Raw genomic sequence first — 24,182 nt, 5'->3', positions numbered from 1 at the left:
GGGAGAGGGTGTGTGTTCATGGCTAAAATGCCACAGTCTCCATGACAGCTGTGTGCCAAGACCCTGAGGCTAGGGCCCTGTGACCAGCAGTACCCCATCCCCTCTGCACTGTTCTCCTGCCACATGCATTATGGAGTGTCTAGCTGCCTCAGGGAGGAACACAATATATTCCCTGAGGTCTCAGATACAACACAACAAACACAACAGCAACGCACTCTCTGGTAGCTCTCAGCCAAAGGCATGGGGTTAAGTCCTGCTCTGGTTTAAATAGCTCCTGTGACAGGGAGAACAGAGGTGATCTTTGATTTCCATCTGTGCTCTGCTTCCAGATGTCCCACCTCACCTACCTAGAGAGTGATGTGTGGTGCGTGGACCACCTTTTGTTTTGTCGCTGGGTAAAGGCTTATCTCTCCTGCAATTTTGTGCCTGACCACATTGAAGTATCCTTCCCACTCCCTAACACACACACGTTTCCCCTGTTCAGTTTTGCAGCAAAGCTTCTTGCCCCTAGCACCATTCCCTGAGAAGGTCTCTGGAGAATGGCAGGGAGGGGCTATGGGGTCCTTCATCTTCTTCCTATTGTTCAAACACAAGGGACACAGCAACATGTCAGAGGCATGACCCCTGTTCTGATGTCTGATTCTGATGCCCATCTGGTTCTGATGACAAGAACCAGTGGAGCTGCCCACCAACCTCTACAGACGCGCCAGCCCTGCAGACTTTCTGGTCAGAGGGCTGGGGCTGCTCTCAGCTCCCAGGGCATGCCCTTGAAGGCCTGAGATTCAAGTTCCTCAGCACCAAGAGGCTAAGTGGGCTTAACCCTGGGGAGGAACCATAGGCCAGGAGTAGAAATTGGCACCAGGGGAACATTTCTGGAATCTTCCAAATGGGACCAGGCAGAACCACTTCCTCAATTTCCCTTCCCTTGTCCTTAATCTACAAGAGGTTGATTTACCCTGTGTCTCTTAACCCTTCCATCAGGGGTGCCCAGATGCAGGTAGCTCAAACAGGATGTGCCTAACGGAGGCATGGTTACTGTGGTCCCATGGCTATACTTGACTTTGGGCAGCCCCTGCCCAGATACTTATGGAGGGCCTCCAAGACATGGGGAGGTCCTCTTCCCCTTCCTGGAGGAAGAAATGACCAGATTTGAAGGTGGCAGAAGTAGCCACACAATTCCAGCCCAGGATCTCACTGGGTCAATGGGATTGGTTAAACCCTCTATGCCTCCTCATTCCACTGTATTTCCCTCTATTTTGACCTTAAACACTGGTGTTTCCATTGGCAGGGACTGGAATGAGCTGAGGGCAGTAACATTTACTACCAAGAATTGTATTTTTGTATTGTCTTCTCTTTTATGTCAAGTCTGCGTGTGTTGACTGTGCAATGGATTTATGTAGCAAACTTCAGTCTGCAAATAAAGCAAAGTAACCAGCCATAGAAGGAGTATTCTGTAGTCCTTATGGGGGAGGAGTGTCTCCAAAACCAGGGGGGAATCTAGAGGGCCCTTGAAATACCCAAAGGAGTGAGGAAGGTCCAGCGATTGACCTTCTCAGCGAAAATGCAAGCAGAGCAATTGGGGGATTTGCACTTGATCAACAGTGGCCCAGAAGGATGGAGCCTGCCAGAGAAGGTAGGTCTTCTCGCTTTCCTATTGAGATTCATGGAGAATCACTCAGATCGTCAGCATGGTGTTGTTGAAAGTCTACTCTGGGCCTTCACTGGCCTCCTCCCTTTTGAGGGCAGAGCCCAGTTTCATGGTTCGGAGACTTATCACTTCCTTTGTCCTTGGCCACATGACCCCTTTTACCTGTTGGGTACCTGCTGTCACAGCAATGGAGGGCTCAGCCAGACCATTCTCTTCTAACTAGACTAGAAGATTCCCAAAGCAGACAGGCTTGTTGTATTTGTCTCCGTGGGGCTGTCCTTAGTGGCTGAGTTTTGTTTAGAGAGGCCTGCATTTGTTGACCAGGCACTTTAGGCTGGAGCATCTTCTCAACAGTGGTAGATGCCATGTTTATCACTAAGGATTAATTCGTTATATTAAAGTGTAAATTTGATGGTGGTCACTTAATCCCTCTCTAGTTCAGACTCCTGGAGTGCTGGAGTGTTCCAGAACAGTAGATCCTTTGTCCAAACATACTAAGTAAAGACACTATTGGGGATTCTCCAGAGAGAATGAGTGGAAGAAAAAGTCCACCTGGTTTGGACTGAAGGTGACAGAAGCTGTTAGGATTTTTCTTTTTCACCAGTGTTGCTTATAAGATGAGGGCTCATCTTCCTGTTTACACAGAGTGGTCTGTGGTTTAGCCAGACAAGAGTAGGAGAAAATTTCAACATGCAATATGTTCCTATCTGCTGTTTTCTTCTGGCTAGTACAACCAGAAGAGAGCCACACTCTCACCTGATGGCTCAATGCTTTTCTAAAAAACCTGCTTCTTGCAGCTGTTGATCGTACAGCCTCCATTCCTGGAATTCATCTGGCAAGACAGTGGTCTTTGATGGGGCTATGATTTGATTCCAAAACTTAAGTTGAAATTTAATTGCCATTGTAACTATTTTGAGAGGTGGGACTTTTAAGAGGTGATTAGGTCAAGAGGGCTTGGCCTTCATGAATGAATTAATGCCATTAACATGGAAGTGTTTCTGTTATTGTGAGAGTTCAGCCCCCTTATTTCTGTCTTGCAAGCTTGCTTTCCTTTCTGCTTTCTGCCATGGGATGACCCTTACTAGATGCTGGTGCCATGTTCTTGGACTTCCCAGTCTCCAGAACTGTAAGTCAAATAAACTTCTCTTCTTTATAAATTACCCAGTCTGTGGTATTCTCTAATATTTCTGGAACAGAAAATGGACCAAGACAAATGGCATTCATCTCACATGCTGTCACAGTGGTACCAACAGCTCTGGGGGAAATGATGAGATTTTTAATCCCATTTGCTTTAATTCAACAACTATCAGAAGAACATCACTAGGTTAGACATTAGCTATCAGTGCTTGGATGTACCAGCGAGGTCATGCTATCCAGTCCCTCTCCATGAAGCATTCCCTCTATATCCCTCAAAAACAATAGTCCAGTCTGTCTACAAACACCACCAATGCCAGCTAACTCGCTACTCAAGACAAGTCATTTCAGAGTTGGGCAGAAAATCTTAGCTCCCACTTAGCCAAAGTAGAACCACTTTACCCATGGTTCATGTGGCCCTTGAGGTACTGGTATTTGAAGGTAACTCTCAGATCCGACATCTAGGGGTGTTCTTTTTTCATCAGCACAAGGAAGGGGAGCAACACAAAGAGAATCTCACCAGGATTTTGTTGCTAAGTCTGGAAGTAGTTGATATCCCTGCTATTCATACACCACTGACCAGATTCTAATTGCATGGCCCCAAGATAGCTGCAAGGGAGGCTTGGAAATGTAGTTTTCCTATGTATGCAGGAAGAGGAGGCAGAATTGGTGAGCACCTGGCCAGTCTCTGATAGTCTTCAAGCCACCTCCACTAACCAGGTTTTAAGATCTTACCTTTCTGTTCCTTCATATGAATAAAATCTACTTCAAATGTGATGTCCAGATCTGAAGTGAGATTAAGTTGGTTCAAGGAAAAGGGACCATTTTGCTTTTTTTCTTCTGGCAAGCACATCACATTGCTGACATATTATTGAGTTTATGTGATTGGCTGGTAAGCCACATCCTTTCCACCCCACCTAGACAGCAGTGGGTTGTTTTTTTTCATCTGAGAGTTAGACTTCACTGTGGAGCCAGTAGAAGCCACATGTGATGGGCAGAATGCAGTGGGCTAGATGAAGTTGGAGCTGGTGGTTTGCAGGGCTCATGCAATGAGAAGCAAGCAGTGGCCTCAGAGGAATGTCTTTCCCAACTCAGCAGCATTTGACTAGAGGACCTCCTGGAGCGAAGGACCCATGTTTCCCTTAGCTGGCTCACTTGCCTCTGAGTAACCCCTCTAGCAGAGTCTGTGTGGCCTCTGCTGCCTCAATGTGTCAAGGTCTCCAGCCTGCCCTGGATTATTCATAGAGCATCCTGTGTCCTGCTTACCAGGATATCCTCCCCACAGTGTTCCTGAAAATGCCCATGGATGTGCCAGTGTCCTGAAGATCCATTCTAGTCAACACCAGGCCATCCCTGAGCCACCCCACCATTCTCTGTAGCTCACCTCTTCTGCCCCTATGACCAGCCTCTCCAGGCTGCACCTATGGCCACTGTACCAACCTAGACATAGACATGGATCTTTCCCCAAAGCAGTCAAGGTTAGAACAAAAGAGCAAAGTGGAATAAAATTTTATACTAAAGGTGTCCGTTGGAATCGTACTGTCAAATGGACAAGCATCAAAACTGGTCCTGCCCTTGCACCTTGGCCCCTGTTGCAGGGCCACAGGCCTGCCTCTCCCTACAGGGGCCTTTGGATGCTCCACTGAGTCTAGGATCCCTATTCTTAACCTTCTCTGGGCTCAGTCTAGTTGAAAGCCTCCTTCCCAAACAACTTAATCATCTCTCCATAGATTTTTTGCTCACGGTGAAGATAATCTATTACATGATTATGCCTCTGACTTCTCCATGCCAGAATAAAATCCTGCTGTAACTCTTGTAAAACCAAAGGCCCATTAGTGTCTTCCCCCAAAATATGAGTCAGAAAAATGTTAGCAGCTTTGCCACAGCGAGGTTTTTCTCTCTTCAGAGGCCCCAACTACATGGAACTCTGCAGTCACAAATCAGGGACAAAAATTGTCATTGTAAGAGACCTAGCCATCAAGGCTTAGAGCCGAGGTGGCTTCCCTGAGCTGTGAGAAGCTGCAGATGGAGGACTGAGTTCTATGACCACAGGAGCATCAGCCCTGCCAGCACACCTCACACCCACACAAGCACAACTCCTGCAGGTGGGAACTCCCCTCAGGATGAGAGGGGAGATCTGGACAGAGACCCCACCCCAGCTGCTTTGTGTAGGAAGAACTGGAAGTTAGCCCTGGACCATATTATAAACTTATACTTCATTGCTGACTGTACAAGATAAGAGTTTATTTCCACGCCATGTGTTCCATTCTTCACAGCTGTTGCCCCTTACAGAACCAGACTAGACATGTTTAAGGAAATGAAGTAAAACCAAGCAGGCCCAATAAACACTTGGGGCCCCAGCTGGGAAGACGGACTGTCCCCGCCTGGGTGAGTCACTCAGCAGTGTACCAGCACAAGACATTGTACTGGGACAATAGGCAGTGACTCAGTTTCTAATTTTGTTGGGCAATGCACAGAGGAAACTTGTAAAGAAAACAGCAAGCTGGCTAGAGTCACTCAAGAGGGCTCTGTGACCCACGCATGGTGTGGCTGCCCTGCCGAAGTGTCCAGCTCCAGGGTGGGGTAGCGGAGGGGGAGAAGGAGGAAGAAGCATCGGGGTGAAGGGAGGCGAGAGGCAGGTATGGTGACCAATGCAAGGTTCTGCAGGCGATCTCTTGCCTTAGTAAAGAAAATGCTGCTTGAAAAAGAAAGAATTTAAAAGGTGTCAGTATTTGGGTGGTAGTAGTGAGTAAACTTTTCCCAAGCTTCATAAATATCTACTCCATGTTTGTTCATTTTACCAGTTCTTTTTTTTTTTTTTTTTTGAGACAGAGCCTCAAGCTATCCCCCTGGGTAGAGTGCTGTGGCATTACAGCTCACAGCAACCTCTAACTCCTGGGCTCAAGCGAGTCACCTGCCTCAGCCTCCCAAGTAGCTGGGACTACAGGCGTCTGCCACAACGCCCAGCTATTTTTTTGTTGCAGCCGTCATTGTTGTTTGGTGGGCCCGGGCTGGATTCGAACCTGCCACCTTAGGTGTATGTGGCTGGTGCCTTAGCCACTTGAGCCACAGGCACCACATTTTACCAGTTCTTAATTACAATAGTCCCCCTGTATCCACAGGAGTATGTTCCAAGACCCCCAAAGGATGCCTGAACTGTTGAATGGTACCAAACTTGTTTGCCATCAATGGGGATGTATTTCTATTTATGTCTTTCACCCACAAACATGATGGCTTTTCCATCTTTACTAAGCACTTATCACATACCGTGGCCACACCCTTTGCAGTTTGAGGGTAACGGCAAAACAGCATGATTTTCTTTCCTCCTTCATAACTTCACAGAAGACTCATTCTTACCATAGACCTTAGCAACCTTGGCATAGGATTTTTTTTTTTTTGTCTTTCCTTAAGTCAAAAACTTTCACCTTTTCACTTAAAGGAAGCACTTTACATTTTGTCTTTAGCATGTCAGAATTGCCAGCATCACTACTTTTGCACTGTGGGGCCGCTATCAAATCAAGTAAGAGTTAATTGAACACAAGCAGTGTGATACCAAGACAACCGATCTCATCATGGGGATGCTGAGTGACTAATGGGTGGGTAGCATGGACAGCCTAGGTACCCTTGACAAAGGGGTGATTCACGTCCCAGACAGGACCAAGCAGGACAGTGCAAGATTTCATCATGATACTCAGAACAGCATGCAGTTTAAAACTTAGGAGTTGTTTATTTCTGTATTTTTCCATTTAATATATTCAGACTGTGGTTGACCATAGGTAACCGAAACTGCAGATAAGGAGGGAGGGGAAACTGCTGTAGGCGGGGGGCCTTGGTAACATTGACTCCTGTGCTCTGCCTGGCAGTCAAATGCTCATGGGTGTCCCATGAGTGATTGTCAAGAGATTCTCAGAGCACACCACATGGGTGGCCTGAAGAAGCCAGGTTGAAGGCAGAATGAAATCAAGGCCTCTAGCACCTAAAGGACAGAAGCAAAAAAGCCCCAGAGAAATGTCCTTGGTCCACGTCATGTGCTAACCCTCCTAGGAAGAGGCACACCGTTTCCCAGGCCACCCGGGGGGAGTTCATTGCTCATCTAAGGCCAGTGTTCACTTGTAAGACTGTTCGTGGGGAGAAGCTGGGAGCCCGCAGGGAACACCTCCCTAAATGCAGGCTTAGACACACAACATGGACAGTCACCCTCACACTGCAGTGACATCCACCAGCCTCTGGATCATCTCAGCGTGGGTGCTGTGGAAGGGCAGCCCGTCCACCTCCATGCCCACGACGCCCGAGACGCCACTCCGCACTTTGTGATGCACCAGGATGCTCAACATTTTTTCTTCCTGGAAAAAAAAAATGGGGTAGAAGTAGTGGAGGAGGTGGAAAAAGAAAGAAATATATCCATTTATAAATGGAGAAGGAGCCTTTGCCTTGATACGCTTGCTTTTTAAAAGACAAAATTTTGGTTAAATATATCAATGCCACTGAAGACTCAATAAATAACGCCTCATCGGCCCCCAAACCCACTCCCCAGAAGCAACCTCCTGAACAGTTTGGGCTGATCCTTCTGGTAGTTACCTTAATGTAACTGAATAATACACTTTTGTGGGAACCTGTATTTTCTCTCTCTCTTGTTTTTATTTTTGGTGAATTTTTTTTTCAGATTAATATGAGGGCACATGCAATTAGGCTACATTGTCTGTGTTTTGTGGATAAAGTCCAAGTTGCAGTTGAGCCCTTCACCCAGGAGGTGTGCCACACATGCCTACATTGTACCTGACAAGTGAGCTTACTACACCACCCCACTTCTTGAATTTAAATTTGTTTTTCTCTCATGTGGGCATGTAGTTTGTTATTCATCTACTAGTTTCATACTAATGTTGAGTACTTTGGATACTTGCTTTTCCATTGTTGTGATAATTTACTTAGGAGACTGTTCTCCAAATCCTTCCAGGTAAATACAAAAGATGTGAAGTCTCCCATCTTTTTTATGGCTGCATAGTATTCCATGGTTTCTATTACCACAGTTTATCCATTCCTGGGTTGATGGACACTTGGGTTGTTTCCACATCTTGGTGATTATGAATTGAGCTGTGATAAACATTCTAGTACAAATGCCCTTATGGTAAAAAAAATTTTTTTTCTTCTGGGTAATGGGATTATGGGATCAAATGGAAGGTTTATTTTTAGCTCTTTGAGGATTCTCCATACTTCTTTCCAAAGACGCTGTATGAGTTTGCAATCCCACCAACAGTGTATAAGTGTTCCTTTCTCTCTGCCAGCATCTGCAGCTTTGGAATTTTTGTGATATGGGCTATTCTCACTGGGGTTAGGTCATATCTCAAGGTAGTTTTGATTTTCATTTCCCTGATGATTAGCAATTTTCAGCATTTTTTCATGTGTTTTTTGGCCATTTGTCTGTCTTCTTGGGAGAAGGTTCTGTTCGTATCTCTTGCTCAGTGATAAATGGGGTTCTTTTTTCTTTTCCTGTTGATTAGTTTTTCTCTGTAGATTCTAATTATTAGGCCTTTGTCAGATTCTTAACATGTGAGTATCTTCTTCCATTCTGAAGGCTGTATGTTTGCTTTAGTTGTGGTACCCTTAGCTATGCAAAAGCTTTTTAGCTTAAACATTTATTGATTTTTGGTACTGCTGCAATTGCCAGTGGGGTCTTCTCTATAAAATCTTTTCCTAGGCTGATAGATCAGAGTTTTTCCTATACTTTCTTCTAGAGTTTTTATTGTTCTGTGTCTTAGATTTAAATCTTTTATCCAGGGTAAGTCAATTTTTGTAAGTGGTGAGAGATGCAGGTCCAGTTTCAGTCTTTTACATGTGGTTAACCAGTTCTCCCAGCACCATTTAGTGAATAAGGATTCTTTTCCCCAGTGTGTGCTTTTATTTGGTTTATAGATCAGTTGGCAATATGCAGCTAATTTCATCCCCAGGTTCTCATTTTGTTCCATAAATCTATGTCTTTATTTTTGTGCCACTACCATGCTTTTTTTTTTTTTTTCCGAGACAGTCTCACTTTATCGCCCTTGGTAGAGTGCCATGGTGTCACACAGCTCACAGCAACCTCCAACTCCTGGGCTTAGGCGATTCTCTTGTCTCAGCCTCCTGCATAGCTGGGATTACAGGCTCCCACCACAATACTCGGCTATTTTTTTGTTGCAGTTTGGCCTGGTCCAGGTTTGAACTCACCACCCTCGGTATATGGGGCTGGTGCCCTACCCACTGAGCCACAGGCCCTTTGCTCACTATAGACTTATAGTATAACCTAAAGTGTGATAATGTGATTCCTCCAGATTTGCTTTTATCTCTTAGAATTATGTTGGCTATTTGGAGATTTTTCTGGTTCCATATGAAATGAAGAACTTTTTTTTTTTTTCAGTTTAAAGGGTTTTGATTTTGTTTCCTTTTTATTAACTAAAGTTATTTCAGGTTAATATGAGGGTACAAGTAACCATGTCAAAATATTTCACTTTGTTAGGTAGAATTCGTCTTGTGGTTCTGACCCACACAAAAAAGGTGTGCCAACCCTTCCACCTCCAAAATAACTATCTTTTCAAGTTCTTCAAAGTATGCTTGGCTCAGCACCTGTAGCACAGTGGTTATGGCACCAGCCACATACATGGAGGCTGGCAGGTTTGAATCTGGACCTGGGCCAGCTAAAAACAACAATGACAACTGCAACAAAAAATAGCCAGGCTTATGGTGGGTGCCTGTAGTCCCGGCTACTGGGAGGCTGAGGCAAGAGAATCACTTAAGCCCAAGAGTTGGAGGTTTTTGTAAGCTGTGACACTACAGTACTCTACCGAGGATGACATAAGACTCTGTCTCAAAAAAAAAAAAAACCCAAACTAAGTATGCTTTAATGGTGATTGTATTAAACTGTAGATTGCTTTGGGTATTATGGAAATATATATATATATATGTATATATTTTGGAGACAGAGTCTCACTATGTTGCCTGTGGTAGAGTGCCATGGCATCACAGCTTACAGCAACCTCCAACTCTTAGGCTTAAGCAACTCTCCTGCCTCAACCTCCAAGTAGCTGGGACTACAGATGCCCACCACAATGGCCGGCTACTTTTTTGTTGCAGTTGTCACTGTTGTTTAGCAGGTCCAGGGTGGCCAGCACCATAACCACTTAGCTGCAAGTGCTGAGCCAGTAGTATGCTAATTTTAACTATGTTCATTTTCTCAGTCATGAACATGGTATATTCTTCCATTTCTTAACATCTTCTGCTATTTCTTTCTTTCTTTCTTTTTTGAGACAGAGCCTCAAGTTGTCGCCCTGGGTAGAATGCTATGGCGTCACAGCTCACAGCAACCTCCAACTCTTGGGCTTAAGCAATTCTCCTGCCTCAGCCTCCCAAGTAGCTCGAACTACAGGTATGCGCCACAACGCCCAGCTATTTTTTGGTTGTAGTTATTGTTGTTTGGCAGGCCCGGGCTGGATTTGAACTTGCCAGTTTTGGTGTATGTGGCTGGTGCCTTAGCCACTTGAGCTACAGTGGCTCAAATCTTCTGCTATTTCTTTCCTTAGAGTTTCTTTCATAGTTCTCTGTAGAGCTCCTTCACATCCTTTGTTAGGTTAATTCCAAGATATTTCATTTTCTTAGAAGCCACAAGCTATCAAAACTTGTGAGATACTGCAAAGGCACTCCTAAGAAGGAAATGTATCACATAAATGCCCACATCCAAAAAACAGAAGAAGTGCACATCAACAACCGGGTGCAGTGGCTCCCACCTATAATCCTAGCACTCTGGATTGCCTGAGTTCACAGGTTCAAGACCAGCCTGAACAAGTACAAGACCCCATCTCTAAAAAATAGCCAGGCGTTGTGGCAGACACATGTAGTCCCAGCTACTTGGGAGGCTGAGATAAGAGAATTGTTTGTCTGAGGTTGCTGTGAGCTAGGATGTCATGACACTCTATGCAAGCGTCCTCTGACTATGGCCTGCAGGCCACATGCAGCCTGCCTAGGACATTTATCCAGCCTGCGGGGTGTTTTTGCCAGCGCTGCCTGTCCTGCTTAGCAGCTGACTTGTCCTGGGGCCCACAGTCTGGCCCTCCAACAGTCTGAGGGACAGTGAACTGGCCCCCTGTTTAAAAAGTTTGAGGACCTCTGCTCTACAGTAACAAAGTAAGACTGTCTCAGAAACAAACAACAACAAAAACCTAATGAACTGTCTCAAGGAACTGGAAAAGGAAGAGGAATACAATTCCAAATTAACAGAAGAAAAGAAACAACCAAAATTAGATCAGAATTAAATGAGATTGAGAACAAAAGAACCACTCACATTAGCAAAACAAAAAGTTGGTTCTTGGAAAAGATTGATAAAATTGATAAACCCTTGGCTAAATTAACTAGAAACAGAAAAGCAAGATGTCTAATAACTTTAATCAGAAATGAAAAAGTAGAAGTGACAACAGATACCACAGAGATAGAGAAATCATCACTGATTACTACAAAAAATTCTATGCCCAGAAATTTGAAAATTGGGGAATTTATCAATATCTGGAATCACGCCCACTCCCCAGACTTAATCCGAAAGAATTAGAACTCTTAAACAGACCAGTATCAAGCATCAACAATAAAAAAAGCTTCCAACAACAATAAAAAAGTCCTAGACTAGAATTTCATACCAGAATTCTATCAAATTCTTTAAAGAAAAGCTTGTGCCTATATTACAGAAATTATTCCAAAATATGAGAAGGAAAGAATTCCCCTCAACTCCTTCTATGAAGCAAATACCACCCAGATACCAAAACCAGGAAAGGATTCAACAATAGAAAGAAAACTACAAATCAATGTCATTAATGAATTTCAATGCAAGAATACTCAACAAAATCCTAGCAAATAGGATATAGCTACATAGTAAAAAAAAATTATACATCATGATCAAGTGGGCTTTATCCCAGGGATACAAGGCTGGTTCAACATACACAAATCATAAATGTAATTTGCCACATAAATTGAATCAAAAACAAAAACCATATGATCCCCTCAATTGATGGAGAAAAAGCATTCAGCAAAAACCAATATCATTTTCTGATAAGAACACTTAAGAAAATAGGTATAGATGGGGCATTTCTTTTTTTTTTTTTTTTTGAGACAGAGCCTCAAGCTGTCCCCCTGGGTAGAGTGCCGTGGCATTACAGCTCACAGCAACCTCCAACTCCTGGGCTCAAGCGAGTCTCCTGCCTCAGCCTCCCAAGTAGCTGGGATCACAGGCGCCCGCCACAACGCCTGGCTATTTTTTGGTTGCAGCCGTCATTGTTGTTTTGGCGGGTCCAGGCTGGGGATTCGAACCCGCCACCTTAGGTGTACGTGGCTGGTGCCTTAGCCAGTTGAGCTATAGGCGCCGAGCCAGATGGGGCATTTCTTAAACTGATAGAAGCCATCTATGACAAACCCACAGCCAGAATCCTACTGAATAGTATAAAACTCAAAGCATTTCCACTTAGAACTGGAATCAGACAAGGATGTCCACTATTGCCACTATTATTCAACATTGTCCTGGAAGTCCTAGCAAGAGAAGCATATCAAGGGTATCCAAATGCGGACAGAAGAGGTCAACTTTTGCTCTTTCCTGATGATATGATCTTATACTTAGAAAACCCCAGGGACTCTACCAAGTAGACTCCTGGAAGTGATTAAGCATTACAGTAATGTCTCAGGATATAAAATTGATGTCCACAAATCAATAAAATTTGTATATACTAATAACAGCCAAGTTGAGAAGTAATCAAAGACAGAATTCCCTTCACAGTAGCTTCATAGAAACCTGCATTTTCCTAATAAATACCAAAGATGTGCACTCATCCTGCAGGTGCAGTGCTGGCTAATTCTTTAGTTCAGCTCCTGCCTGTTGTGACCAGGAATTGAGTGCCTCTTAGCCTCACTAAGGGCTGCTACAGTGTCATCTCTCATGGCTTAAAACACTCTGTGTGTTGTGTGTGTGTAAATGTGCAGCACCTTCTCTCCCTTTGTCTGCCAGACCCTGGGCAGTTGGGTAAAGTTCCTGCATAGAGGGACTCTCGGTCCACCGTGTTGCAACTTGATTCCCGGGTCACAACACCTGCCCAGCCCTGCTGATGGCTTCTGACAGTGCCAGAGACCCTCCTTCTTCCTAGGACACCACCGTTAGCCTCACATGGGGCACATGCCAAATCCTGCTGCTTTCCCCTTCTAGATACTAGTCAGTGTGGATGTGGGAGCATCTGGAGGGAGCAGAGCCATGAGGAGAATGCAGCCCTATGTTGATGCTGCGGCCCAGGGCCCAGCAGGCAGGGTGGCTTCGGGATCATCTGGCAGGTGTTTTAACTCCTCTGTGCCTTAGTCACCTCATCTGTAAAATGGGGTGGAGGGGGTTAATAATAAATTTTTTTTGTTTTAAAACAGTGATAATAATAATCAATCATCATAATAATAATGCCTCCTTTAGAAGGTTGTTAAGAGCATTAAATGAGATAATGCAAGTAAAGAAGCTACCACAGTCCTTGGCACACAGGTACGCATAAAATAAATGATTTTATTGACAGTACTGGGTCTCCTGGCATTAAAAAAGATGGAGACTGGCTCAGTGCCTGTAACTCAAGTAGCTAAAGCGCCAGCCACATACACCTGAGCTGGCGGGTTCAAATCCAGCCCAGGCCAGCCAAACAACAATGACAGCTGAACCAAAAAATAGCTGGGCACTGTGGCAGGTGCCTGTAGTCCCAGCTACTTGGGAGGCAGAGGCAGGAGAATCACTTAAGCCCAGGAGTTGGAGGTTGCTGTGAACTGTGATGTCACAGCACTCTACCCAGGGTAACAGCTTGAGGCTCTGTCTCACAAATAAATAAATAAATAAATAAGATGGAGACTCTACATCTTTTACATTTACCTGGATGGAGTTGAAATACATTCTTCTTAGTAAAGTATCGCAAGAATGGAAGAACAAGTATCCAAAGTACTGCATACTAATATGAAATCAATATATAAATAATTACATGTTCATAAGAATAAAACACTAATATAGTCCAGTTTGGGGGTAGAGGGAAGTGGGAGGGGGAAGGGGCGAGAGAACATTTGGCAGAGGGAGGGAGGGCATGAGGCGGGGTCTCACCTAACATGAAGGTGTACAACACGCCCCCTGGGTGAGGGGCTCTTCTACAAATGGAACTTTTCCCTGGAAGTGAGAACAATGTAACCTAAAAATTGTACCCACAGGGTGGCGCCTGTGGCTCAAAGGAGTAGGGCGCCAGTCCCATATGCTGGAGGTGGCGGGTTCAAACCCAGCCCCGGCCAAAAAAAAAATTGTACCTACATATTAATTTGGAAAAAAACAAAAACAAAAACGACAGTACTGTGTCTCCTGGCCTTAATCCCAGAGCTTTCTTCCTTTGGCTCACTTCCTGGTTAAAAAAAAGAAAAGTCGTTTGATCCCTGTCCTTCCTCCTCCCTTCCAAATGTAAGGTCCCAAAGAACCACTTATCTAAGCCACAGATGTGTCTGTCCCTGGCTGAATGGCTCAGGTTTCCCGGAGGAAGGTAAGTCTCAGGTGAAGTCATGAGCCAAGTCAAATACACCTTTCCCCCTCTCCTTCTTCTCCTCCAGAGAGGAGAGGTGAGAGGAAGAGACCAAAGGAATCTAAACAGGAAATCAGGGCGGAAAGGAGCCTGAATCTTACCTTCCCCGCAGGCATTTGCTCATTCAGACATCATCCATGAATGTTTGATCAAGTACCTTCCATGTCCCAGGCTCTGAACCAAGGATACAGTAGTGAATGTGACACGGTCCTGCCCTGGGGCTTCACAGTCTATATGAGCAGTCAAGCGTCATAGCACACGGGGTCACAGCACAGAGCAGAGACTTCCAACCCAGTTTAGTGGGTTGGCTCAGGGAAGATTTTTCCAGAGGAGAGGTGTTAATGGACTGAATGTTTGTGTCTCCTCAAAATTCACATTTTAAAGCCCTAATCCTCAACTGATGGCATTTGAAGTTGGGGTCTTTGGGAGGTAATTATGTTGATATGATGTCATGAGGATGAGGCATTCATGGTGGGATTAGAGGGAAAAGAGGAACCAGCACACTGTTTCTGCCAGCAAGAAGGTGGCCATCTGCAAGCCAGGAAGAGAGTCCCCACCAAGGAATCAAGGCATGTTGACCTTGGACTTCCCATCTCTAGAATGGCAAGAATTAAATCTCTGTTGTTCAGTCAGTCTACGGTATTTGGTTAGGGCAGCCTGGGCTAAGACAAGGGGCAGCTAGGTTCAGAGGTGATGAAAGAGTAGGAATGAGCCAAGCAAGGGCCCTTGAGAGTCATCACTGAAAACTTCACAATAACGGAGAAAGTGTTGGCAAGTGTCACCGGGAACTGTCTCTCCACACCTGCCTGAGACCTGCATTTTAGTCCTGCCCTGGGGACCAAGGTGGGTGTTCTTCAGCAGGGGGAGGCCCAAGAGTATGTCCACTTTCCACATGAGCTTTGTCTAACAGCCTCTTCCCAGGGGATACCCACCCAGAATGGCATTTCCTGCCCTTTGTTTGAGCTTTATTCTCCTGCTTCTCTTCCCATTGGTCATATCCTCTCTTTATGTGGGAATTTCTGCAGCCATGGGACACTTCCAGCTAGCATGCTGCCTTCCCTTATCAAGGAGACTTGGGGTCCTCGGGGTACATATCATTAGTCAACAGGTTAGGAGCCAACTGCACCAATAGCTACTCCCAGCGAATCCCAGGAATTGCTGAATGACTATACCATCTGCTCAGAAGCTGGCTGGAGGCAGTGGCAGTGGGGAGGAGAACAACTGGGGCAGGTAGGGAGCAGAACAGCTGGCAGCAGAGCACCTGGAGGTGGCTGCATCAGTTCAGGCTGAGACAGTGGGGTGGGAGAGGAGGAGCAGAGTGGACAGGGCTTGGTACCTCATTCGTGGAGGGTGGGGAAAGAGGTCCCAGGATGACTTCTGGCCTTAGCAGCTGGATTAGGGCCCCCCAGTCTCTGTCACAGCCAGGCAACACTGGGACTGGTGGGAGAGCGCTGTTGCTACCTGGTATCAGCATGGCCCCATCCTAGGAGAGGTAGGGGAGAGCTACCTGGCTGATGGGCTGGGCTGGACTGGGTAGCCGGTAGAGAGACAGCTTAGTCAGCTTCCCAGGCCATGCAAAGGAAAGACAGACAGCCTTGTGTGATACTACATGGTATCTAGAGGCCCCAGCTCTGTTGCCCCCGGTTTGCTGGGTACTCTCCCTCTCGACCTTCACCCTCCATCTGCTCTGACCATCTGAGCTCTCCTAGGCAAGAGCCACCAGCTGCTACCACCAAGCCTGGCTCAGGGCCACCCTGACACCTGCCCCAGACTGACCCAGGGAGAAAAAGGACAGTAACAAAGATGATGATGATGATGATGGCTAGCATTTACTGAACACTTGCTACATGCCAGACACTAAGTGCTTTGTACAAAGGGGCTTATTTAATCTGCACAACAACTCAAAAAGTTACTATTATCACCTCTACCAAGGAATGCTGAGGTCAGGGGACTTGTTCAAGGCTGGGGTGGGTAGAGCTGGGACTTGAACCAGTCAGCCAAGTCTCTGGCCTGTGTTCTTCCTAACCACACATTCCACTCACCCAAAGCAGGCTGGACATTTTTTTTTCTTTTAGGCTCCACATTTTTAAAAAGGACTTGGGGCTGGGCATGGTGGTTTGTACCTGCAATCCTAGCACTCTGAAAGGCTGAGGTGGGAAGATCGCTTGAGCTCAGGAGTTTCAGACTAGCCTGAACCAAAGTGAGACCCCACCTCTACCAAAAATAGAATTAGCTGAGCATTGTGGCAGGTGCCTCTAGTCCTAGCTAGAGCTACTCAGGAAGCTGAGGCAGGAGGATCACTTGAACCTGAAAGTTTGAGGTTTCTGTGAGCTCGACTCACACGATGGCACTCTAGCCTGGGCACAAAGGGAGACTATCTCTCAAACAAACAAACAAGAAAAATGACTTGGTTCTAGAAAGCAAAGGAGATAACTACAAAGTGCAGAAGTACAGAGACGAAAGTGATCCTAACCCAGACCAGCATCCAGGCACAGGGGCATGGGTGGCTGCTGTCTGTGCCCCCCTTGGGCTGAGGGGAAGACAGCTTGGTGAGTGGACTCCTCTGGCCTCATTCTTGGTGGCCTTCAGTCCCTCTCAGGGCCCCAACCCTTCCAAGAGCTCCGTCACTCTGCCACACTGCAGTGCCTTGGCCCTCCCTGTGGGCTGAGAAAGAGAGAAAGACCGAGCTCCCCAGCCCTATATCCCAGGTCCTCCTGCACCTGACCTTTCAGGGACCACCTTAGCCCCCTGTAAGGTGCCATCAGTCAGCACTTGGCACTTGGTGAAGACTGGGGAAGGAATGCTCTCCAGACATGTAGCTTGCCCTCAAGTAAAACCCAAATGCACTGCCTCTCCCTTACTCTGAGGAGCTCCTGGGACAAAGGCAAGAGTGTGCCCTGGACAGTGGCATCCACCTGCCCTGGGCTTCCACCCCTGCTACAGCCACGATCAGACCTCTAAGATCTCCTGTTCACAAGCACAGGAACAACTCACTGAGTGGGGATGAGGGACATTTTTCCATCCCAACCAATCAAACTCTACCACCCACTCAGGCCACAGCTCTGCCCACCATCTCTGGATGACTCAGAGACTCCCACGGAGTGACCTGCAGAACTCTAGTGTGACAATTCTAGTTATTCCTCTGCATGCTGCACTGCTTCACATCCCCGCCCCACTGGTTATGGGGGTGCTGCTGCCTAGAAGGCCTTTCCCACCCTTCCTTACCTGCTACTTACTTTCCCACACTCTAAGACTCAGCTCAGTGCCTCCTCCTCCAGGCAGCCTTCCCTGAACTCTCTGAGCTAAGAGCTGTTCTCTGTGCCCCCCAGAGCAGCTTGCTGTGTGCACTTTCATCCTGGCTCCTGAAATTACTTATCATGTGTCATCTCCTCATCTCCCCACAGACCTTGAGTTCCCTACGCTGGAGCTATGTCTGACTCACTGTCTCCCAGAGCAAACCTGGGACTGGGCCATAGGGAGGGCTCAACAAACATGTGTTTGTGCTTTTGCTGTAAAAGCATCCCCTTTTATGTTCTTTACAAGGGTTGTGCATTATTAATATATTTATGAAGAACTGGGTAGAAATATAAAATGAGAATTTTCCATCCCGGAGGGTGTGTGTTGGGCCACGTGAATTTGTTTGGCCGGCTTCATTCTTTTGTGTCTCTGTGAATCAGGGATCATGTGTGAGGCAGACCCTGCATGTTTTTTTCCAGTTCAGATCCCGGAAGTACACAGAAAGCACGACAAGCCCTCTGGGCAAACCATTTCCCCCTAAAAATGTCACTACTTGCTTGGGCTCCTCCCTTCCCTTGGCATCCTGGCATTACCAGGAAGTTGGAAAGCTTCTGAGCTAAGTTGGGAAAAGCCCAGAGGATGGAGTCAGAGAAACCCAGACCAAGGCCTCAGCTTTGCCTCTTAGCTGGGTGGTCTTGGGCAGCAAGTCACCAGCTCCCTCACCTACAAAATGGGCACAATGACACCTATCCAGGAGGTACTGGAGGGAAACAGAGGCCAGAGGCGGGAAGGAGAAAGGGAGAAACTGAGGGGGAGAGACGGGCAGAAGGAGAAAGACAGAAAAGAGGTGGCGAGGGACCCTGGATGCAGGCACGGGGAGGCTCTGCTATGTGGCTGGGGGCCTTGTAGCAGCCGCTTACCCATGTCTAGAACCTCTCTGCCTCTGGGTTGCCTTCCCATCTCCTCAAGCCGATCTCCTCCTGCAGCCTTAAACATCAACCCCCCAATCCCTGAGCCCTGCTGTCTGCCTGCAGGTGAAGTCACATCTGACTCAGGATTTAAAGGGAAAGTCAGAGCTTTGGTGTCATTTTCCCTGGTCCAAATTCCCCTGGAAAATTCCCCCAGAAGTGTAGCATTAGAGGCTGATGCATCATCGTGTCCCACAAGTCTGGCCCACCAGTTCGTCCTCCAGGAGGGGCAGGTCCCTACTTGAGGAGCCCCAGATGAGGAGGTGGGTTAGTCCAGAACCAGCATGGGGGGAGACTTACTGTGTGAGGGCTATGGAAACTGAGGCCCCGGCACCAGGGCCTGGCCGCTGCCCGGCTGTGTCTTTCCCTTTTGCATGTGTGAGCTCGCCTAAGGTAGCTAAGCAGACCTTAATGCCCTTCCTCTGTGCCGGGCGACAGGCCATGCCTAGAACTGCAGGCTTCTGAGAGTTGCCTCTGTATAGAGGAGCTCAGACAAAGCAGTGGTACAGCTCCTTATCCCCTGGCAGCACCCTCGGTGAGAAAGTCATGGTCTTAGACCTGGCCAACAGGATCTGCCTCTTCCCCGGATGTCCCCAGACTACTTTGAGAATCAGGTGAAACTATGGATTCTTGCCCAGAAAAATGCACATTCAGGAACAATTTTGCGAATTGCTTCAGGAGGATCATGGATGTCCTTGTAAATTCCAGGACCAGAGCCCTCCTCTACTTAATCATACCCCCTGCCTCCCATTCTCTACCTCCAGAGTAGACTCTGAGCTGTTCCTCATCTCCCAGACTCTGTTCCCACATTCTTCCCTCGGAGATCCTCTCCTCTGTCCATTTTATTCTTTCCAGTCTCCAGTCCATAGGGTCCTCTTCCCAACTTGCATGGTCCCATGGGTTTGAGTGTCCTCACTGGGTGGTAAACTTCTTGGAAGAGGGTGAGAAGGACTCCCATGTACTGCTACCACTGTGGAGCACCCACCATGGTCAGGCCTTCAGTTCTTCCAACAGCAATGCTGACTGCCCCCATTTTACAGATGAGAAAAATGAGGCTCAGAGAGGATATTCAACTTGCCTAGAGTCAAACTAGAAGGAAAATGGTCACTTGTCTCAGGCCCCACATGATTCAAGGTCCCTGTAGGTCATAGGTCACCCACTCCATCTAGGAGACCTTTGTTTCAAGGCTGGCTCTACCTCTGGCTTTTGGAGGGGGGCGTGGTATGGCCCTTTCTTTATGGCTCAGAACATCAGGCCTACTGCTCATCCAGGGAGAAAGTTGCTTCTATGTGAGTGGCCTGATGGGGTATGTTACCTTAGTGACTGATGGGAGGGCTTGAATCCAGCTCTGACCCTGAGGTGCTCCAGAGGATCCAATTGCCTTCCTTAGGTAGCGTCTGTGGACCTCACATGAATTCAGGATGTACAGTGCACAGGCCAAGGCATAGCCTCCCCAGTTAGAAACACCTAAGAACAGAAAAAGATTTCATCATAGAATTGGAAAGGTCACCTGTTCATCAGCCTGCTTCCAGGCTTTAGAACCATCTCCAAGGAGGCTCCCCAGAGCAGTGGCACCAGTATCACCTAGGAACTTGTTAGAAATCCAAATGTGTGGGCCCCAGTCTAGCTCTACTGAATCAAAAACTCAGCAGGAAAGGAAGGGAGGGGAGCAGGCTGAGTTTTAATAGGCTCTCCAGGTAAGTCTGATGCAAGATGAAGGCTGAAAACCATTGCTCTAGGCCATTTACGTTATATACTGGTAATCAAGGCAATCACCTGAGAAATTTATTTCAGACTCCCCATGTTAAGAAAGTCTCCCTCATGGCTGAACTGTCTCCCTTACACTGTGTGGAGGCCTGTCTTGGAGGGGATGGGACAGCCCCATCATGCTGTGCTGTACAGCCCCTTCGTTGGCTTGGAAGTCACTCCTCAACCAGCCTCAGGCTTCCCTCCTCTTCTATTGGCTGAATCCCCAGTAGGGGGACCATCTCCTTGGCGCGTCCTTGAAACCTGCTTGAGTTCTTATGCAGCTGAAGAAGAACTGGTAAAGGGCCTGCCGGGCTGCAGGTGCTAGAGCATCAGAAAAGAGAGGCGCTCCCAACCAGGGGAGAGAAGGGTGGTGTGACCTGTGACCGAGATGAGGAATATGGGAGCACTAAGGAGGGGACACCATTAAGATTATTCTTTTTTGTTGTGGTGGGCGCCTATGGTCCCCGCTACTTGGGAGGCTGAGGCAAGAGAATTGCTGAAGCCCAAAAGTTTGAGGTTGTTGTGAGCTGTCACGCCACAGCACTCTACTGAGGTTGACATAGTAAGACTATGTCTCAAAAGAAAAAAAAAATTCTTCTTCTTCTTTTTTTTTTTTTTTGAAACAGGGTCTTGCTCTGTTGCCCAGGCTGGAGCATAGTGATGTCAGCCTAGCTCACTACAGCCTCAAACTTCTGGGCTCAAGTGATCCTTCTGCCTCAGCCTCCTGAGTAATTGGATGACAGGCACACACCACCATGCCTGGCTAATTTTTTAAATTTTTTGTAGACTTGACTTCTCACTTCTCAGATTGGGAGGAGGCAATATACTGACTGGTGTAGGAAGGATTCACAGAAAAGGGGTCATTTAAATAGGGGCCTTTAGGCTAGGTAGGATTTTGCCAGAGAAGAGGTATAAGACTGGAGAAATTTCAGGTTAAACAACAATAATAAACCTAGTGAATACAAAAACATGTAGCTTGAAAATACAGAGCACATATTAAAATGTGGTGAGTGAAGACCATATAATATACTATATTTCACTGATTTTAAGATTTTTTTGTTACATTTACATCTCTAATATTGAGTTGTGACTTAAAATCAATAGTATCTTATAGTTATAATTGGCTGGGTTCTCCTGATTTAATAGTAAATAAATTAATGGTAATTCTTATCAGTGGTATCTGGATAGATGGATAGAGTACCACCTTTCATCGAATATTTACAATGTGAGGCATTATTAAAAATGCCTTACATGGACTAGCTCTTCAAGTTCTTATAAATAAGCCTATGAGTTGTTAAATATTATTATTATTATCTACATTTGAAATCTGGGTGATAGGCACAGAGGAGTTAAGTAACTTGCCTAAGGTCACATAGCTAGTGAGTGGTAAACCTGAGATGTGAATTCAGGCTATTGCTTCCAATTAAAAAATTAATATAGCTTAGTGCAGTGGTACATGCCTGTAATCCCAGCTACTTAGGAGGCTGAAGCAGAAGGATCACATGGGCCTATGAGTTCAAAACCCGCCTGGGCAATATAGCCAGACCCTGTCTCTTTAAAAAAATTTTTTTAATTGTAGCAAAAAACACATAACAGAATTTACCATCTTAACCATTTTTAAGTATATAGTTCAGTACACTCATGTTGTTGTACTGTCTCAGTGCCCACACTCAACCTTCACACAAATGTGTGAGTGTAGAAAATAAAAACCCAAAGTGCTATCCTAGACACCAGGTAAAAAGCCTGGGTTATTGTGGGCTAAAACTTGGGAGTGACCAAAACTGGGCACAGTGGCTCACACCTCTAATCTCAGCACTCTGGGAGGCTGAGGCAAGAGGATCACTTGAGCTCAGGAGTTCCAGACCAGCCTGAGCAAGAGTGAGAACCTATGTCTACTAAAAATAGAAAAATTAGCTGGACATTGTGGTGGGTGCATATTGGCCCAGCTATTCAGCAGAAACCTGAGGCAGGAGGATTGCTTGAACCCACAATTTTGAGGTTGTGTGAGCTATGATGCCACTGCACTCCAGTCTAGGCGACAGAGTAAGACTTCATATCAAAAAATAAAAAGATGAGGTTAGGTACCATTTTCAGAAAGTATATTCTGACAGTGCTTTTTTTTTTTCTTTTTTTTTTTGAGACAGAGTCACAAGCTGTCACCCTTGGTAGAGTGCCTGACGTCATAGCTCACAGAAACCTCTAACTCTTGGGCTCAAGCTATCTTCTTGCCTCAGTTTTTCTATTTTTAGTAGAGACGAGGTCTTGCTTTTACTCAAGTTGGTCTCCAACTCGTGAACTCAAGCAATCCACCTGCCTTGGTGTCCCAGAGTGCTAGGATTACAGGCGTGAGCCACAATACCTGGCACCGGCAGTGCTTTTAAAAGATGGCCAGCAGGAGTAGATCAGTGACCTAGGCCAGATACAGTCAGGGATCAGATGACTGCCTGACTAGCAGAGTCTCTGTCTGAAAACCATTCTCAGAGCTTGGGGGATTCATCCCCCTTGCTCACAGCTCTATTCAGTCTAGGTTAGTTAGGAGGTGTTTTTTCCTTTCTTTCTTTCTTTCTTTTTTTTTTTTTTTTTTTGAGACAGAGCCTCAAGCTGTCCCCCTGGGTAGAATGCTATAGCATCACAGCTCACAGCAACCTCCAACTCTTGGGTTTAAGTGAGTCTCCTGCCTCCGCCTCCCAAGTAGCTGGGACCAAAGGCGCCCACCACAATGCCCGGCTATTTTTTGGTTGCAGCCACCATTGTTGTTTGGTGGGCCCGGGTTGGATTTGAACCTGCCACCTTAGGTGTATGTGGCCAGCGCCTTAGCCACTTGAGCCACAGGCGCAGAGCCGGGAGGTGTTTTTTTCATAAAGGAGTTTAAACTGTTCTTGTGTGGGTAAGTTTTTATTTTAAGATTCATGAAAGTTGCATCTGTGTTGAAGTGTCCTTGTCTTTGGGGCAATCAGGGTTTTTAAGTCATATTGTCTTAGAGACCCAGTAACCTCCAGGCCAAGTTGCACTATACTGCTAAGTGACACAAAAGTAGGTCCTGAGAGATGTTTGAGTGGACTCTATGGCTACCATTAATCTTATTGCCATGATGTGTCTCTTATAATATACTACATCTATGCCTTCAATGTAGTAAGTTTCCTTCTAAGCTCTGCTTTTTTGCATCCCACATATTTTTTAAGTTGCATTTTCATTTAGTTTAAAATATCTTAAAATTTCTCTTGAGATTTTGTCTTTGACACATGTGTTATTTAGAAGTGTGTTGTTTAATCTGCAATTATTTCGGTATTTTCTTCCAGCTATCTTGTTATTGATTTCTAATTTAATGCCATTGTGGTCTGAGAACACATATGGTATGATTTCTATTCTTTTAAATTTGTTAGAGTGTTTTTTATGGCCTAGAGCAGCGGTTCTCAACCTGTGGGTCACGACCCCTTTGTAACAATGAAAATGCATTGCAGTATTAGGAAGGTTGAGAACCACTGGCCTAGAATGTGGTCTGTCTTAGTAAATGTTCCAAGTGAGCTTGAGAAGAACATGCAATCTACTGTTGTTGAGTGAAGTAATCTATAGATGTCAATATTACCCAGGTGATTGATGATATGGTTGAGTTCAACTATGTCTTTACTGATCTTCTGATTTCTGGATTTGTCCATTTCTATTATTATTTATTTTAGTCTTTAGGGTTTTTTTGTTGTTGTTTGGGTTTTTTTTGTTTGTTTGTTTGGTTTTGGCCCGGGCTGGGTTTGAACTCACCACCTCCAGCATACGGGGCTGGCACCCTACTCCTTTGAGCCACAGGCGCTGCCCTGGATTTGTCCATTTCTTTTGAGACAGAGCCTCAAGCTGTCCCCCTGGGTAGAG

General features: G+C 46.0%; 1 protein-coding gene across 5 annotated transcripts in view; it reads right to left on the bottom strand.

Annotated features, from left to right (window-relative positions):
* Window positions 1–6,484: 6,484 nt before the first annotated feature.
* The window catches only part of DGLUCY (D-glutamate cyclase), a 110,859-nt gene continuing 93,161 nt past the window's right edge, over window positions 6,485–24,182 (bottom strand). For 4 of the 5 annotated variants that reach the window (XM_003786987.3, XM_023511561.1, XM_023511564.1 and 1 more), the window contains 2 exons: window positions 19,885–20,036; window positions 6,485–7,125 (listed from right to left, as the gene is read on the bottom strand). In XM_003786987.3, coding sequence (XP_003787035.1) covers window positions 6,982–7,125; window positions 19,885–20,036 — 296 coding nt within the window. In that variant the 3' untranslated portion in view covers window positions 6,485–6,981. Of the gene's footprint in view, window positions 7,126–19,531; window positions 19,659–19,884; window positions 20,037–24,182 lie in introns of those variants that run through there. The other variant, XM_023511562.1, reaches the window with a different exon arrangement.

This window comes from Otolemur garnettii, unplaced genomic scaffold, assembly GCF_000181295.1.
Source record: "Otolemur garnettii isolate 467f Iridium unplaced genomic scaffold, OtoGar3 scaffold00020, whole genome shotgun sequence".
NCBI classification, from domain to species: Eukaryota; Metazoa; Chordata; class Mammalia; order Primates; family Galagidae; genus Otolemur; species Otolemur garnettii.
The sequence above is the reverse complement of the archived record's forward strand: the minus strand, read 5'-3'. Positions and strand labels throughout refer to the sequence as shown.